Here is an 18,448-nt window from a genome sequence, read left to right on the forward strand (position 1 = left end):
TCTCCAGCTTTACAAGGCGTGTTTTAATACTGTGAAAACCTGTCTTGAGTTGGCATGTGAAAGAGTAGAACTCTCTGGGACACTAGAGAGTCTCTCCTAAGAGCAAAACGTAGGTTTTCTATCACTTCTTATACTATTTGGAGGTTGTGATAGTAGAATAGCCAGGAAGAATTAAAAACAATAAAAGGATAGAAGACAATATTATCAGAAAGAATAGAGAGCAAGAGGTATGTCACATGCTAAGCCTCCTCATACTCTGGAGAGCATGGTCTCAAAAGTAAGTGAGAAGACAAGAAAAAGCAAAATTGCTGATCAGTATAAGAAAACCTCCTAGACCAGTTCCAGACCACTGAAGTTTCAGCAGCTTGCTGAAAAAGGACTTGCTATATCACTGTCGGTACTGCTCTGTCTGTCCCAGAGACTGCCTTCCATGGCCACAAAAGACCAGCTTCTCCTGCTCACAGTTGTATTGGTGCCTTCTCATTTGAGAAAGTTCTCCATTGAGAGTCATAATGGGAATTATAATGAAAGGGAAAAGGGTACAGAAAGCATATCACCATCCAAGCTAACATTATCTGATAAATGCTTCATCTGATCATGGTGTCACTTTAGCACACCCTAAAACAGGATGACACACCAAGGTTTGATGTGCTAGTAGTTGCCTTTTGGTCTCACTGATTTAGTAAAACTTCTGTGTTTAAACTGCTCAGTAAGTTTAAACCATTATAATAAACATTGAAGATGTTCTTAAACTCCTAAAAATTATTGAGGAGGTCCTTGGAAAAATACCACTGAGTACGAGTAAAAGATTTTGTGGGTGGGAACCCACAAAATATTGTGGGACTGTTATTGTTCTCATAAAATGAAACAGGACTGGTTGTTTACATATTGCTTACACTCATATCCTGCCATATACAAGAGGGAAGAAGAGTTTTAGGGAGGTAAGTGAATATACTAGTTCTGCATGAAATGCACCCAGATGAATGTTTGATACATTCAGCCTTTAAATGCATCGCCATGCATTTAAATTCACTCTTCTTAATTATCAAAGTTTCCCTCTTGGGTTTGCAGTCAAATGTTTGAACAGTTTGATTAATCACTGCAGTCCTGATGAGTCTGAAGTTAGCTGCTGTTTTGAATTAGGTGTCTTGTATCTCTTGCAAAGTACCAGGGTAGGGTGATGTATTTCCTGTAGGATTGTCTCCTAGAGATCCAAGACCACCAGAGGCCTGGCCACACCAGAAAGGTTGATTCTATAGATATTAGAAGCTTGGGCAGCCTGAAATAGTCTTTCCGGTTAGTTCAGTTCAGAAAAGGATGTCTATTGGATACTCACTTGGTAAACAAAGTAGACTAAATAATAATCTTTAGAAGGATTCAGTCATTTCAACAGCAAAACAGGGCTCCTGACTGCTCAACTGGAGAGACTAAGCCAAGTCAAGGTTATCTGAGAAGAGGTCTTGTTGTGTGTCACTGAAGCTATTTGAATTGTCTCATATATTGAGTTAAGCATCTTTCAAGATGGAAAAAAAGAAAGAGTATTAGATTAACATATTTCATCAACAAGGTTTTGTAATTCAAGGCTAAGGTAATAAAACAAATTTGCTTCATGTTATGGAATTTGCATATCTCATGTTATGCAGCATCTCTGTGTAACCAAAAGTCATGCAGCTAAGCTTGTGCCAGCTTTCTTTGCCAACAGTAGTAATACTCAGTAACTGTTAGGTACAATAGCCGAATATACTGTGATTCATTTCTAAAGATTTTTATTTCATGATGCTTTAAATATGAAGCTCTTTTCATGGTCATACTTTTCATTTATAGTAGCAAAAATGCACTTTTCATTGGTAGGGCAAGAATCAAAAAGAAAGTTACAAGGATTATCTGTGTATTTATTTCCTTATATGTCTTTGTTCCTTCATAAAGCTCCCAATATATTCTGAATTTTTCCATTTATCAAATAATAAGAAGGCCTGTCTCTGCATTCTAGATGTCTTTGACAAATCCTCTGCATCAAAGAAAGGAAGAAGTGTGTGGCAGATAATACTAAATAACCAGAAAACACAAAAAGAGCTGTATTTCTGATTTTTCCCTTCATTTGCCACGATAGTGTTCTTTAACATCTTAAAATATGGATTTTGTAGAACCGTCTGAATAGCGGTAGCCAATATTATCATTTTATTAATATTGTGTCAGCATGTAAGAAAAAGCTTTCAAAAAAATGAGAGCTCCAAAGAAACCATGGGAGTAAAATGGAATGGGGGGTGGGGGCGGGGGTGGGGGCGTGTAATTTGAGCCTGTTTAACCTTTGTGTTTACACTTAACTCACAAATCCCTCATTTGACACAAATGCAGCAGCCCCTACTCTTTTCCCCTCGCTTCTGCAGAACTCAGGTGTAACGACGTTCTTGTGGGAAAACCCCAGGGCTCCTATACTGCGTGCTGCCTTTCTTCTCTTCCCTGACAGTGGCTCCCTCTGAGTTGGTAGCATTCGTCTTTCACTGATGCCTTGCTCAGATGAGTGTTTTCTTTTAACCTTGTCTAAGTCTGTCTTCAGAGGCAGTTCTCTAGTTTACTGTAGATCTTGATTTGCAGCATGAGACAGCAAGTGGTACACGTAAGAATTGCTCGTCTTGAAATACTTCAGCTCTTCTGAACGGAATCTGAAGTACAGATTCTGACTGATTTATGGTGTTATAGCTTATAGCAGCTGATGTAATACCAAGATTAGTTAATTCTTTCTGAGGCACATTGCCTACAGTCTTTAGAAGGAAGCAAATCTAGAAAAAATTACTTCATAATATTCATATTTTCTACCTTAAATTTCCAGTTTTCTGTTTACTAGATCTGCACACTGGACTTAAAATTGATTAAAATACCTGTCCTGTGCTTACAAAATTACATATATTCAGCCTTGATCCACCACGCTATCTTATTACTCCTCATCCCCATGACTTGGAGAGCACATGATACATTAAGTACAGTGGATTTCAGAAATTCATAGGAATGAGCAATGTAATGACAACCTGCCAAAAGTTAATTTGCACCAGCCAACACTGCAGGACATTCTGCTTATAAAAACTGTTTACAGAGATTATTCCTGAGTGTCCTTCAGCAATGACTGTACTTTAAGAGGTACTGGTATCTCACTTTTATTGAATATACTCTTGAGAACTGAGTCTAGGACTGTAACATCATTGCTCAAACCTGTGTGTTGAGAGTGTGCACCGTTGTGGCAAAGTTGTCATTTTTTGTTCTCAGTTTTTCCTTTTTCTGTGAAATGTTATGTGTGTTCACACATCTCACTGTCTCACAAACATTGCCAATGAACTTCAAGAGGTCTGAGCCAGCCACATCTAGGCAGAAAAGACAGCCACATGAAGGAATGCATGTCATTGGGCCACTGTTTGGTCCTCATGAGAAGAGTGAGTGATATAAAGCCATTAATGCTGTGACTGGGGGAGGGCTGATAAAAGTGGTTGTAAAAATTAAAGAATTTAGTGGTTCCTGAAATGTTTAGCTAAAGGTCTCTCTTGTGGTGTTAATGTACATATTTATCAAAACAACATTTGCCTGTTGAAAAAGCTTGGGACAAGTTCTGGTATAATTCAGTTTAGGATGAGGTCCAAGAATCCTAGGTGCTTTTCAATATTGACTGTATGCTTCCTTATGACTAAGGCATCAAATCAAGGAAATTTCAAAGCAGTTTTTAGAATTTGTTTTAGCTGCTTTATTACCTCTGTTTCATGAATGACACTGTTTGTTCCTTCCATGGTAGCTATTGTTATAATAACATTACCCAGCAGAGACCTAGTCTAAGAATGCAAAACAAACCACAAAGCATCCTTTCAGGCTCAGAAAATTATGGATATCAATAAATTCAAAATTTCACTAAGTAAAATATTGTTCTGTTAATAATAATGGCTAGAGCTTATTTTGCAAACTTTCAACATCACCGAATGTTACAGATACAGAGTGAAAAAATTGAGTGTATTTTTATCTTGTTCCATTACTACTCAACATCATGCCTTACAATTTGTTCTTCTTTTTGTGTATCATATTTCTTGGTTTAATTAAATGAACTTGTGGTATTTCCTGTATTGCTGTGATGGGCAAGTTCTGTGGAGCCTTAGAAAGAGTGGGCTACAAAAGGCTGCCCAAGAGCAAACACAGAGCATCCCCACTACTTCATACACTGACAGCCACAGCTCTGGTTCAGATTGTCAGAGAAAAAGAGGAAAGGTGTCCAACCAGTATTACCAGACAGGGAAGACCTGGACTGCAAATCAATATGCTGCCTTGGGCACCAAAGTGTTTCACTGACAGATTGATTCCAAAGATGTTATGTTAAAAGGATTGCTAATGTAAAACCTGTAGGAAGGAAGAGTCAAACCAGTGAGTACTGAAGTGCAAACTTTGAGCACACAATCCTTCTTCACCTAGATGCAGGCATGGTGAGCTTTGAAACAGAACTGATTTATATCCTAGCAAGGCTTTAGATTGGGATCTGTCAGGGAAAAAAAGAAAGAAGCTGGATGGGTTTCCAGAATATTTTAAAGGGTTTGCTTGATGCTGAGGGAGAGATTTTCTCCTATGAAAAACACATTTGGATTTATCTTTAAATTCAGCTTATTTTTGGTGCAAGCTGTTTGTCTCCATTGGTCTGCAACTCCCCTCAGGGGAAAACAAAACCAAACAACCCACAAAACTGCAGAGCCATTAGAAAGTCATGAGACCGTCAAGTAGTATTGGTGAGTGGGTCTTACAGAAAGGTTATTTGAGGGAAGAATTGTACTTAACTGCAGACCTGATGATAGTATCATAGTCTCTGGCTGAGCAGAAGATGAGAAAAGTTTTCCTCATACTATGTTAAAATGACTAGAAAGTTGTTGCTGACTCGAATAAGTAAGTCGGTAAATAAATAAGTGCTCATGCAAAGTCAGGGCTGAATTAGTCTTATTGACTTGAAAACCTAAGACTGACTGCCCCGTCATACATTTTCTAAATCCCCATGGTTGTAGCTTTGAGACAAAGAAAGAGTTTTATGCTCTGCCTCATATTAGCAGTCTAGTTGTTGAGAGTTAAAAATACCAGGAAACAAGCAGTAGTAAAGCTTTCACATGCTGACTTAAAGGAATTGTGCATAGCAGGCTCCATTAAACAAAGGACAGAGCCACTTCTATAATAAAGCAGAAAACAGGCCTGTATGTTACATTCAGGTTTTAACAGCTACCAGGAGAATTCACGTGCTTTTATAGTACAAGCTTCTCTTGCATTAGGTCCTTAAGATGACAGAATCATAAGCAGAAGTTGTTCTGCTGGACTGAGAAAAACCTTGGGAGATAAAGCCTTTAGAGGTAAAATGCAAGTATCACATAAATACGTACTTTCAGGGATGATTCTTTTGTTCTTGCAGAAGCCTCTGTGGGCCCGTGTCATCCAGCACTCTGGAGATGCAGCCTGAATGCTGTTTCCATGAGGTGTGCAAAACACTCTGCCTTTTTAAGAAAGCCTCCCCACTCATCTTTTATGTTGCTGTTTTTATGGTTTCAGAAGTCATCCTGAAATTATTTCCTCTGCTGAGACTATGGCTTGGCCTCATGGAAGAGAAAAGCCAAAAGATGGACAGGCACTCCCACCCTCCCCTGGCTCAAAAAACAAATCTCGTAATAACAGCGAACAGTAAATTAAATTTATTTTACCTGGGGCTTATTTGAATTCTTAGATAGTTTTCAGACTAACAAGCAGTTAACTGAAATCAAATTGTACCTGTAATTAAAATGGTTAGCTAAAAGTGAGTCAGCCAGCTGGCATGTACAGCTTCCCCTCTTTTATACTACTCCCAATAATTTTTTTTTTAAAAGGCAGAGTATTCTGCATTATGATGTTTGAAAATTAGGAGCTGCTTCTTTCAGAATGTGCTGCTCATTTTGTTCAGAACAAAGACTTCTAGCTTCCCTCACTGTGTGAAAACAGAGCTTGAATTAGCTGTTCTAAGGAAGTGAGAGATGGGGCATCAAAGAGCCTTCTGTTCATTAAGATAAACACCGAATATGTGTTTAATGTTTGGTTTCGGTATAGCATTCTGAATAGGGGATTAAGCAGTTTCTTCCCACAGTCTTAAACTATTGAGATGGTGTAGGAGAAGGAGGAGAATAAAAGGATTTAAGCTATTATGCAAAGTATTAGTGCTGAGAGAGTAAAAGGTCTCCCTGTTACCCATTGAATTCTGCATGGGTTTAGTAGTATTGAGAGTGTAACATGGCTCTCCATTTTGGACACACAGAAAATACGTAATTAATTTGAAGAGTCCATCTAAAGTTTCAATCTGGACACTGATCTTGTGAGATGGACTCTTGCAACTTGCTTATGCATTTTCAAACAAAACTATGTACTTCTCAACAACAACAACAACAACCAAACACACCACACACACCCCAAAACCCACAAAACTTAGTTTCCTAACTGCAATTTCCATTTTATGTAATTCTTTTTGTTACATCTTAACTTCAAAAAGAAGCCTCTTCTAATCTATGCATGGCAAGGTATTAGGCTTTTTGGAAGTACAAATGACATCTGGGGACACAGATTTTTCCCTTCATGCTCACAGATGCAGTCACCTCAGTTGCAGAAGGGGTCATTGTCCATTGTCCACACTGCTTTGTGTTTCCCAAATCAATTTTTATGACATGTGTTTTATAGGCCAAGTTGATTGGACTGTTCATGCAAGTCAGTATGAATGAGGGGGTTGTGATCTGTCCGTGCCTCATGCATTTTCTGTGACTGTGGATAATGGATGGTTTTATGAATTTGCTGGTAAGCCATCTGCAGTGTTTTATTCTGAGTTTTAATGAACTGGATTTGCTAACGGTTAGGACAAATATCGGAGTGCTATTGCATTAGAAAAGCTCCTCTCTGTCACTTGCCGAGGCAATCGGCTCCTGTGCAGGCGCGTAGCACAGCGGGGCAGAGAATTGCAGCATCCAGGGGGCTTTCCTAAGCCAGGGTAACCCCAGGGGAGTGCCAAGACCCGCCAGAAGCTGGCAGTTCCCACAAGAGCAGCTGCTGAGGAGTGGACAGGGTCAGAGTTAACTGTGGCCATCCACTGCTCCACAAAGAGCAGCTCTGGGGGGCACTTCCACCACATCCTGGGGCAGCAGTTGGTGCAGGAGGGTGTCATTTCAAAGGAGGGACCTTCCACTGGCCGAATGGAGAGACTTGAAGGCCACGTAGCCCAGCATCCAGGCACTGTTCTGTGACCATCTGCACCGGTTAAGGGTGCTCGTCCTACCTGACCCTAATGGCAGAGTGGTGGGCACTTGTCTGAGAGCAAAGGCTGCAGCTCTGGCAGGGGGGTCTGCACCATCTACCCCGGCAGCGACCAACGCCTCCACCCAGGCGGAGCTGCCGAAGGCAGAGGCTGCACTGCAGGCCTTGGACTGCAAAAAGTGCCTTGACCTTTCTCCTGGGGCAGGGACAGGCAGCAGACTGGCCTGCAGATGTGCCCAGGTGGAGGAGCTCCTGCAGCAGGCGGCTGAGTTGCAGGAGGCGGTGAGAAGGCTGTGTCACATCAGGGAGGCTGAGAAGGAGTTAGACAGCTCTTTCCAAGCGCAGTCTGCAGTGGACCCACAGCCCACGACCAAATAGCTAAAACCTCCCCGGCTGGTGCACACAGAAGAGAGTGGCGCCAGTAACGCAGAAGAATGGAAGCTTGCAATGGCAAGGACCTGCAGGAGGAAGGCACTTTCCCCAAAGCCTGAGGTGCCCTTGCAGAACCACTTCACCGCTCTGCGGACTGAAGAGGAGAGAACCATCATATCAGGGAAGATGCTGGAGCTAAGGCAGCCCAACCTGCTCCCTGTGTAACAACCAGCACAACTAAGCAAAAGGTGATGGGTGATAGGAGTAGGTGACCCCCTTCTGAGAGGTATGGAGCACGCAGCTGCCAACCTGATGCACTCTCTAGAGAGGTGTGCTGCTTGCCAGGGGCTCATATCAGGAATGTCACTGAGAGACTGCCAAGTCTCATACAGTCCACTATTATCTGTTGCTGCTGTTTCACATGGACACCAGTGATACATCCAGAAGCAGTCTGAAGAGTATCAAGAAGGATTACAGAGCCCTGGGAGCTGCGGTAAGGGACTCTGAAGCGCTGGTAGTTTCTTTATGAATGCTTCCAGTCAAAGGGGAGGCGTTTGAAAAGGTCCGCTGAATCTGGTGAATCAACAAATGGTTACAGGACTGGTGCCACAGCCAGGTGTTTGCCTGCTTAGACCATGGGACTTGGTTTGAGAAACCTGGTCTACTGGAGGCTGGTGGGGTCGATCTGTAAGATGGGGAAGAGCATCTTAGATCATAGGTTTGCCAGGGTGCTGAAGAGGGATTTAAACTAACGTTGTCGGAGTAAGGGAACCTCAATCTATCCCACTCCTACCAGCTTGGTGCCAGTGCCAGCAATAGATGCCCAGAGCCTAGAGAGAAATTGCAGGTCAGCAGGAGAGCTCCTGAAGAGCAGCACAAAGGAGTTCCAGCCACTACAGCCAGTAAGTCATCTTCATCAGGGGCCCAGATTAAATACCTCTATGCAAATGCACCTAGCTTGGGGAATAAACAAATAATTAGAGATGTGCGCGTGCCTGCAGGGCTATGATATTATTCGCATCGTGGAGGCATGGTGGTCATGTATAGTCATGTTGGAGCATATAGTCATATGACTATAGGGTTGGAATGGAAGGATACAATCTCTTTAGGAAGGACAGGCAGGGAAAGTGAGGAGGGGGTGTCACACTCTATGACAATGTCCAGCTGGAGTGCATGGAAATCTGCCTGGGGGTGGATGAGGAACCGACCAAGAGCTTATGAGTCAGGATTAAAGGAAGGGCAAGGACAAGTGACATTATAGTGGGGGTCTGCTACAGGCCACCTGACCAGGAAGACCAGTAGATGAGGCCCTCTATAGACAGACAGCAGCAGGCTCATGTTCACAAGCCCTGGTCCTCATGGGGGACTTCAACCACCCCAGTACCTGTTAGAGGGACAACACAGCAGGGCATAAGCATTCCAGGAGGTTCCTGGAATGTGTTGATGATAACTTCCTTGTCCAAGTGTTACAGGAACCAAGAAGGAGAGGTGCTATGCTGGACCTTGTTCTCATGAACAAGGAGGGGCTGGTGGGGAATGTGAAACTCAAGGCAGCCTTGGCTGCAGTGACCATGAAAAGGTGGAGTTCAAGATCCTTAGGGCAGCAAGAAGGGTGCATATCAAACTCGCTACCCTGGACTTGAGGAGAGGAGACACTGGCTTTTTCAGGCATCTGCTTGGTAAAGTACGATGGGATAAAGTCCAGGAAGGAAGAGGGGCCCAAGAAAGCCGGTCAGTATTCCAGAATCACCTCCTCCAAGCTCAGGAGCAGCATGTCCCAGCAAAAAGGAAGTCAGACAGACATGCCAGGAGGCCTGCATGGATGAACAAGGAACTCCTAGACAAACTCAAACACAAAAAGGAATCCTACAGAGGGTGGTAGCAAGAAAACGTAGCCTGGGAGGAATACGGATAAATTCTCTGAGCAGCCAGAGGTCAGGTTAGGAAAGCTAAAGCCCTGATAGAATTAAATCCAGCCAGGGATATCAAGAGCAACAAGAAATGCTTCTATAGGTACATTGGTGATAAACGGAAGACTAGGAAAAATATGGGCCCTTTCCGGAAGGAAATGGGAGTCCTGGTTCCCCAGGAGAAGGCTGAAATTCTCAGTGACTTTGTCGCCTTGGTCTTTATTGGCAAGTGCTCGAGTCACACGGCCCAAGTTGCAGAAGGCAAAGGCAGGGACTGGCAGAATGAAGAACTGTCAGCTGTAGGACACGATCAGGTTCAAGAACATCTAAGGAACCTGGAGGTGCACAAGTCCGTGGGACCTGATGAGATGCATCTGTAGGTCCTGAGGGAACTGGCGGATGAAGTGGCTAAGCCACTGTCCGTGATATTTGAGAAGTCATGGCAGTCTGGTGAAGTTCCCACTGACTGAAAAAGGGGAAATATAACCCCTTTTTAAAAAGTGAAATAAGGAAGACCCAGGAAACTACAGGCCAGTCCGTCTCACCTCTGTGCCTGGCAAGATCTTGAAAAAGATCCTCCTGGAAACTATGCTAAGGCACATGGAAGATAATGAGGTGGTTGATAACAGCCAACATGACTTCACTAAAAGCAAATTGTGCCTGAAAAATGTGGCAGCCTTCTACAATGGGGTTACAGCGTTGGTGGATAAGGGATGAGCAACTGATGTCATCTACCTGGACTTGTGCAAAGCCTGTGACACTGTCCCACATGACATCCTTGTCTCTTAACTGGAGAGACATGGATGTGGTGGATAGGCCACTCAGTGGATAAGGATTCGGCTAGATGGTTGCACTCCAGGGGTCACAGTCAACAGCTCAATGTCCAAGTGGAGACCAGTAACAAGTGGCATTCCTCAGGTGTTAATATTGGGACTGGCACTATTTAACATCTTGGTGGATGAAATGGACAGTGGGACTGAGTGCACCTTCAGCTAGTTTGTTGACGACATCAAGCTGTGTTGTGCAGTCAGCACACTGGAGGGAAGGGATGCCATCCAAAGGGACTCTGACAGGCTTGAGAGGTGGGCTCTTGTGAACCTCATTTAGTTCATCAAGGCCAAGCGCAAGGTTCTGCATGTGGGTACGGACAATCCCAAGCAGAAATACAGGCTGGGTGGAGAATGGATTGAGAGCAGACCTGAGGAGAAGGAGTTGGGGGTGTTGGCTGACGAGAAGTTCAATGTGAGCTGGCAATTTACGCTTGCAGCCCAGAAAGCCAACCAAATCCTGGGCTGCATCAAAAGCAGTGTGACCGGCAGGTCGAGGGAGGTGATTCTCCCCCTCTGCTCTTGTGAGACCCCACCTGGAGTACCCCATTCAGCTTTGGGGCCCCCAACATAAGCACAACATGGACCTGTTGGAGCAAACCCAGAGGAGGGCCATGAAGATGACCAGAGGGCTGGAGCACCTCTCCTATGGAGACAGGCTGAGAGAGCTGGGATTGTTCAGCCTGAAGAGAAGGATCCAGGGAGACCTTACAGCCACCTTGCAGTACCTAAAGGGGCCTACCAGACAGCTGGAGAGGGACTTCTTACAAGGGCATGTAGTGACAGGACAAGGGGGAATGGCTTTAAACTGAAAAAGGACAGATTTAGATTAGATGTTAGGAAGAAATTCTTTACTGTGAGGGTGGTGAGGCACTGGAACAGGTTTCCAGAGAAGCTGTGGCTGCCCCATCCCTGGCAGTGTTCAAGGCCAGGCTGGATGGGGCTTTGAGCAACCTGGTCTAGTGGAAGGTGCCTCTGCCCATAGCAGGGAGGTTGGAACTAGATGATCTGTAAGGTCCCTTCCAACCCAAACCATTGTATGATTCTATGACTCCAATGAAATGTTAATGTATTAATTTTGATGGTTATTTTCCATGAGGGGCTCTTATACCCTTACTTCTGTTTTTAGAAGTAGTGTTTAGTTGCAGTTAGCTAACCAGTAAGATCATTTTCATGTCTTTTTGATTTATATTCTGTTTATTTAATCTTTAAATTGTCACTGCTTAGAAGTTACATACTCTTTTTCATATTTTTTTTTCCACTAGGCATCTGCTAATCCTCACTCTGGGAGACAGGTAGTAGCGAGATTTGGTCTCACTTGGGACAGATGTTCTCATATTTTACAGGGAAAAAACCAACACAAGGAACATCTATATTTAATATTTTTATTCATGAATGTAAAAGCCCTACCAGAGGATCAGTGATCGAGGTTTCTTATTAATTGATTGTATTTTCTTCTCACTGTTTGCTTTCTAGTATTATATTTATAACATTCATGGTTGCACTTTGAGGGCAGGGAGTTGAATCATCTTGTCAACGGGTCATTTCCATGTTTGCAGAGTTTTGTTTGAGGCAGGACTGCTGAAAAATAGCAGTGGTTAGAATGCATTGTTTAAGGTAGTTTTAATCCAAAGCACTCAAGTTTGCAAAGGAGATATATGAGGCTACCATTACCAAGTTCATCCTCAAGAGATGTTCCTTGGAAGAATAACACTAAGTAGATGACAGACTTCATTCAGAGACATTCAGTTCTGTGCATAAAAGAACAACCGAAAAAGCCCTCAGAAATTAATCTTAATGTCCGCTTCTTGGAGGAAGTGAAGGAAGGGCTCCAAATGTTTGACAGGATTTACAGGTCCCGTGGCTTCATTAGCATGTTGACTCAGAGGTCTCACATGGTGTTCTGTCTTGTTTGGGATTTATTGGGAGGTGGCTACATCTTCGTTTCACTCCCTGCTGTGTTCACTCTGCCTCATTGCTGTCTGTTAGGTATGCTGAAAAATAATGAATCACATTGATCTTTTTCTTATCCAAAGATACATGTGAGCTTGGATTTACTGGAATAACAGAATTTGCTTAAACTTCAGTTTCTGTGTTTTTTTCACAGCAAGTTAGAACAATAACTCTGTATTTGATATATGGCTCTCTTCTTCCTTATCTCCAGTATTTAATTTCTCATAATAAGAGATATAAGGAATGTATTTGAATGCAGATTGCAGAGGTTTCTGAGTACAACCTGAAAACCTTAAGCACCAGAGCTTTCATTCTAGAGGCTCTATTTCACTCTGCTTTATCTTAATTTCTCTATTCAGAATCTTTTACAGGTATTGACATATGCCTGTGTGTCTACAGTTCTTTCAGGCAGAACTAACATTTGTACATTTGAGCTTCTGAAATCCTGGTTGTTTCAGAGAGGAGATTGTGTGCCATTATATTTGCCATTTAGGTAATGCAAAACTAGGTCTGTACTAACTCAAAAGCATTCTATACTGAATACTTATTGGAAATCTGTGTATCTCATATTTCTTCTGATTAGATAAAATTCCACTGGAAAAATTAAATCTTACTGTAATTTGCGTATAACAACCAGATAATAGGACAGAGGTAATGCAAATACAAGACGTTATCACCAGACAAGCCAAGCAATAGATTTACTGTACCATGGTGAGAAATGTGCATAGTTTGAACCCTCTTGTAAATGTGAGCTAACTTACCCTTCTCTTCCAGATGACTGAAGTGTCCCCCAGTCTCTGTGGATAGCTGTATGCACACATGCAATTCCTATGGAAGAGCTGACATTGTAAATTTATCTATGGGTTACCCAGTGTGCTGGCACTCTGAATTTTCCATACTGGATAGTATCAGTTTCCATAGAGTTAAAAGATGGGTTGGTAGGTCTGAGATGATGCTAACCTGTCAGGATGCTGTAGCGCACAAACATACATCAGCAAGATGAGGTTTAACAGCATCTTTACAGGTTTAACTACAGTGATTTGACAAAGAGGTTTGTACACAAAAGTACAAGCTTTCTTTGTCAATCTCTTCTGCTCAGTAACTTTACAACGGCAAAAATATACAGCATCCATTATGGCAACAAATAGTGTGAAAAATGAGGTGCTATTGGTAAGAAGAGTTAATTAAATGATAAGTCTGGCTTAATGTAAATGCAAAACATACACATGGGGACCAAGTAATAAGGGGCATATTAATCCATGGAAATGCCAGAGTTTGCCTTTTAACAGGGAAATCCTTACATTTCTACCATAGGAAGAAGTCATTAATGAGTGCAAATTGGAGACTGTGAGCATCCTTTGTGCTGAATGTGTTCCTACACACATAAATACAGTAAATGGTATTAGACAGGCTTCATCTATGTAATTTAGATTAGATCAGGTTCATTCTGATCCAAATTACAGAACGCATAAATTGTTCTTCATTTAAAAATCATTTTTAGGAGCAACTAGATGCAATTCACCTTAATGAAACAATGTGGTCATAAGGGATAAAATCCATAAAGTGAGAGGGAATCAGGGCACTTGAGTCCTTCTTAGCACCTTTTTGAGATGAGGTGATTATTTTTGATGATTTTTCCAAGCTCTAAGTCTTCCAAAAGGCTTAAGGACTGCTACTTCCTTTATCCCCAAACAGGCAGCTAGGAAAGAGTCTTGAAGTAATCAGCATTAAGAAACTGGGCATAAAATCAGAGTTCTGTATATAAAAAAGATAAAATGCAAGTATGTAATAAGCTAATAAATACCAAGTCAATCATAATACAGAAAATTACCTTCTCATTTAACTTAAGGCAGGTTCAATCAAGCAATGAGTTTTATTTTTGTCACGCCAAATAGTAGATTAGATGCAATAATACAGGTCCTTGTATCACGTTAGAGACCAAAGATTTGTTCTGGGCTTTATTTTCTCTTCCTCACATTCTTTTCCCTAGTGGGGAGAGGGAGATGAATTAAGCACTGGATTTATGCAGGACACAGTATAGATCATTTTGTTTAACAAAATAAAAATAAATCACAAGCATTTTCTGAATATGCCCCTTTTTCTGTCAAAGTGAACTTCAGATTGCAAGCAGTTGTTTCACAAGGTTTTCTGTGACATCAGACCTAATCGCAACCTATTCCACTACTTAAAAATACAGGACCCTGGCAATACAACTTCATCTTTCTAATCATGGGGCAGCAAAGCAACTGCAGGCTATTGCATTTGGATTTGTCAGAATAAATAATTAGGAGGCTCATCAGCTTTTCACTAATGAACAAGGAAATGTGATTAAGCAACTTTAAAAGAGAATGGCTGAAGACAATATAGAAATGATAGCAGGATGATTGCTGTGAATGACATACTGAAATTTCTGAATGAGAGATTTCTTCAGCAAGACACAAGGACAGTAGTTTAATCTTCCATTAAAAGATTCCTGCCAATTTGGAAAAGCTCTGAATCAGGAGATTACAGACATCTTAGAAACATGACAAGGAAGTCACTTCTCTTGATACAACTACTTTCTGGCAAATGCTGAGACATAACTTCTTTTTACTATGTCAACTCTTAACTTCTACCAAACAATGACTAGGACATCTCCAATTAGGCAATCTTTTATTCTAAAAGACTCTGAAAATACAAATGATATTTCAGACCAAAATGTTCTAGACATGCTTGCCAAGTTTACTGTGGCTAACATCTAGAAATCGTACTGATTAGCTTCTGGCAATGTTTCTTGAAAGTGCTTTGTGTGTTAGTATTCCATTAAATATCTTACTCCTCTTTATTATTCTTTAGCACCAAAAATGTACTTCTATCTCATATCTTTTCTGTTTCTATGCTTTTACTGTCTGCTTTCCTAGCTTATCTAAAGGAGACAGCACATAATATTAAAACTTTAAGAAAAGTGAAATAACAGAAGTTGCTGTAATTCTTCTGTATGTCAGGACAAAGATATGCACACACCCCCTTATATTTATTCATAATTGACACAGTCTTTTTAAAAGTAAAGGCACAAAAGTCAGCAAGCAGATCATAAGATTTCTGTCCAAGGAGAGTTATATCAGGCTATAGAAGTTTCCACATACTCAGATATAAAAATGGTTTGCACAGAAGTATGAGATTCATAGTTACACAGTTTAAAAAAAAAAAAAAAAAAGTGAAAGAAAGTGTCAAACATCTTTTTAGTTACAAAAATGCTCATGTAGCTCAAATAAGATACTCAATGTTACAGGGAATGCTCTGGGTCTAAAACCCAGGTGAAAAATACTGTTCAAGAGGGTTTTGAGGAAATTATTCTTTCAATTTTTTTTCCACGTGATGTAGGTCCGCCATAGTGCAACACATAGTATGCGTAACAGAAACCACTTTGGCTTTTCAGCTAAAACTCCATCTGTCTTCGGTGGAGATTTGATTGGGTTTAGACATTGTTAACTTTCAGGTATTTCCTGGTGTTTCTTACAATACTTTGATATCATATTGTTACCTTCTAATTGTCTTCCATAAAGATGCAAATCATAGGTTTTCAGTTTCTGCTTTGAAGATCACTGGTGCTTTTGTTGTTCCACATCATAAATCCCTGTTTTGTTAGCATTAGGGTTATACCTTTTCTCATTCTGTATTTATTGTAATACCCAGTTACTTGTCTCCCTTTGGCAGTTTATCCCACTGAATATCACAACCTACCTCATGGTCTCAGATTATTATTTTTTTTTTTCTCCTTTGACTAAAATGGCTGGGTTTGTATCTGAAGCTTATGGTTTAGCTCCCTGCAGAGAATGGAAATATCCCCAAAGCCATAGATGGCCATGGTATATCATTCTATGGCATATCCTCTGAGCACAGGAATGAGAAGCTGTTTCAATAGCGACATCTAACAAAGACACAACCTCCTCTCAGAAAGCGGAGGTGTAGAAGAAGTCTCCATCTGTCAGGAAATCTCTGCAGTTGTCTTTTCCAAACTCGTCAGTGCAGGGCGGGGGACGGGGATGACCAAAAGACCAAACAGCAAAGACAGAAAAGAGAGACAACATTATTTCCTCTTTATGCTTTTTCCAGGCCAAGTTCTGTGAAAACTTCTTTGCAAAGCTTCTCTGGAGCAAATGCATTGCATGGGTGTAGTCAATAAAGCCTTCAAACATCCTCTTTATTTTTCTTCTACAAAAAGAAGAGCAGGCTTGAACGAATATTTCTCCAATATTCAAGTAACTTCCTTGCAGAATGACATTTGTAATTTTTTAATTACATTTAGAGTTTTATCATTTTTATTTTATCTTAGATGCAGCAATTTGCTTCCTGTGCTGTCTTAGGACTGATGCTTCATTCCCATGATATCCAGACCCAGATCTGGAGCAAAACTTACTTTTCAAATTAACTGTGACAGAACATCTTAGTGATATGTACAGAATGGAATTATCAATGTTGTAATGTGCGTGAATCCATTTCCGTGTAACTTTAGATTTCTGCAATAGATTAATTGTAGATAAATCCTTGGTGCAACAGTATTTCTGAAGCTTTTGTATGAGGAAATAAACATCTGCATATTGTATATTCATTTAAAGGATCCCAAAAGTATCAATTTTGTGCTAGTTACCTTGCAGCTACACCATTCTGAAAAATAATCTTTTTTTACATTTCTATGAAAATAAGGTATCTGACACATACATGCACTTTTCTTTTGTAGGTGGAATGGAGAAAATAAAACAGCATACCTTTGCATTAACTCACTACACCTACAATGTGCTGTCTACGTTAAGATATGCCAATGGGGCTCCTGTAGTACATATTTACAGTGATACAGATTTCAGCAATCCTGATGTCCAGGGTCCAATCATTAATTTTAACTTGCTCAATGAAAATGGAGAAGTGATCGGATTTTCAGAGGTATGTTTTTCTCTTGCCTTCACTGAGTGTTATGTTTCTATTTTAAGCATATTCAGAATGAATTCTTTATCCTAAAGGAAATATTTTGTCCATAGTATTCCCTTCTTAGCTATTGGTTTTGTTTCTTTGTATCTCTGCACAATATATACACAGCGTTTTTAAAGTAGTAGAAATAGAACCCAATAAATAGTGCTAGCACAAGGCAAAGTACACAATAGCCAATCCAGTATCTTACAGATTTAATAATCTGCACTTAGGAAGTTTGGAATTGGTCTCTCTTTAACAGGATACATTGACTAGGCAATTTGGTTTCTTGTTGACTTCCTTCACTAGAGTACTCATAACTGGGAATTGAAGAGCAAGTCTAGAAAAGCTGGCAGAAGAGGCTGGCTTGGAGCTTTGACATGCAAGTGCAAATCAGATCTCAAAATATTGCAGTCACCCATCAAAGAAGAGTTCTTATTTCCCTTCAGTTCTAATAATTACATTCTTGTAATATTCCTGAGAAAGCATTGAATAAAGTTGAATGATCAGGGTAAGGAGTGAGATTCAAGGTCAAAAGATTCTTAAATGCTGTCTTTCTCAACAGCTTTCTCTAGCTTTTATCCACCACTGAGTATCTGTAAAATGAAACTTTGTGAAACTTTTCTACTTTTGTATGACCATAATTATGTGTGACTGCACACCGTGTAGGCAGTGGGTAACACAGGGTAACATAGCTCACTTGCACATCAACAGAAGTCAGAAAACCCACAGTGCTCTAGTTTTGGTTCATTCTGTTTTTCATTGGCCGATGATTGAATAAGCCTGTAAGCCAAGTTTAAGTGTATGACCTTGATTTTTTTTAAAAGCTGTCAATAACTGGCACCATCTGCCTCAGCAGCCACCTCCCTCTGCCAGCAGCAGTGGCAGAGCTGCATTGCTTTTGGAAACTGGTAATCGTGGACCATTAGGGAGAGGGGTGGGAGTGCTGCAAAAGGTGTTCCTCAGCACCCCTTTGCCAGAGAGGAGAAGAACTGGATAACGAGGGGAACACAGAGACATGTCTACAAGAATACGAGGAGATCCATGTATACACAAGGGAGAGCAGAAGTGAAGCAGTTACTTTGTAACCTGTTGGTATGGCGTTTACAAATTTTTTTTCAGGCACTTACCACGCTGATGAACATAGAAGGGCAAATGAATAGTGCTGGAGAA

General features: G+C 41.0%; 1 protein-coding gene across 1 annotated transcript in view; it reads left to right on the plus strand.

The window, feature by feature from the left end:
* Positions 1–18,448, plus strand: part of MOCOS (molybdenum cofactor sulfurase) — a 231,072-nt gene that overhangs the window by 158,383 nt on the left and 54,241 nt on the right. Inside the window, exon 6 of the mRNA XM_055705183.1 lies at positions 17,052–17,251. Within this exon, the coding sequence (XP_055561158.1) occupies positions 17,052–17,251 (200 nt within the window). The remainder of the gene's footprint in view (positions 1–17,051; positions 17,252–18,448) is intronic.

The sequence above is a fragment of the Falco cherrug genome, chromosome 3 (genome assembly GCF_023634085.1).
Source record: "Falco cherrug isolate bFalChe1 chromosome 3, bFalChe1.pri, whole genome shotgun sequence".
In the NCBI taxonomy this organism is placed as follows: domain Eukaryota; kingdom Metazoa; phylum Chordata; class Aves; order Falconiformes; family Falconidae; genus Falco; species Falco cherrug.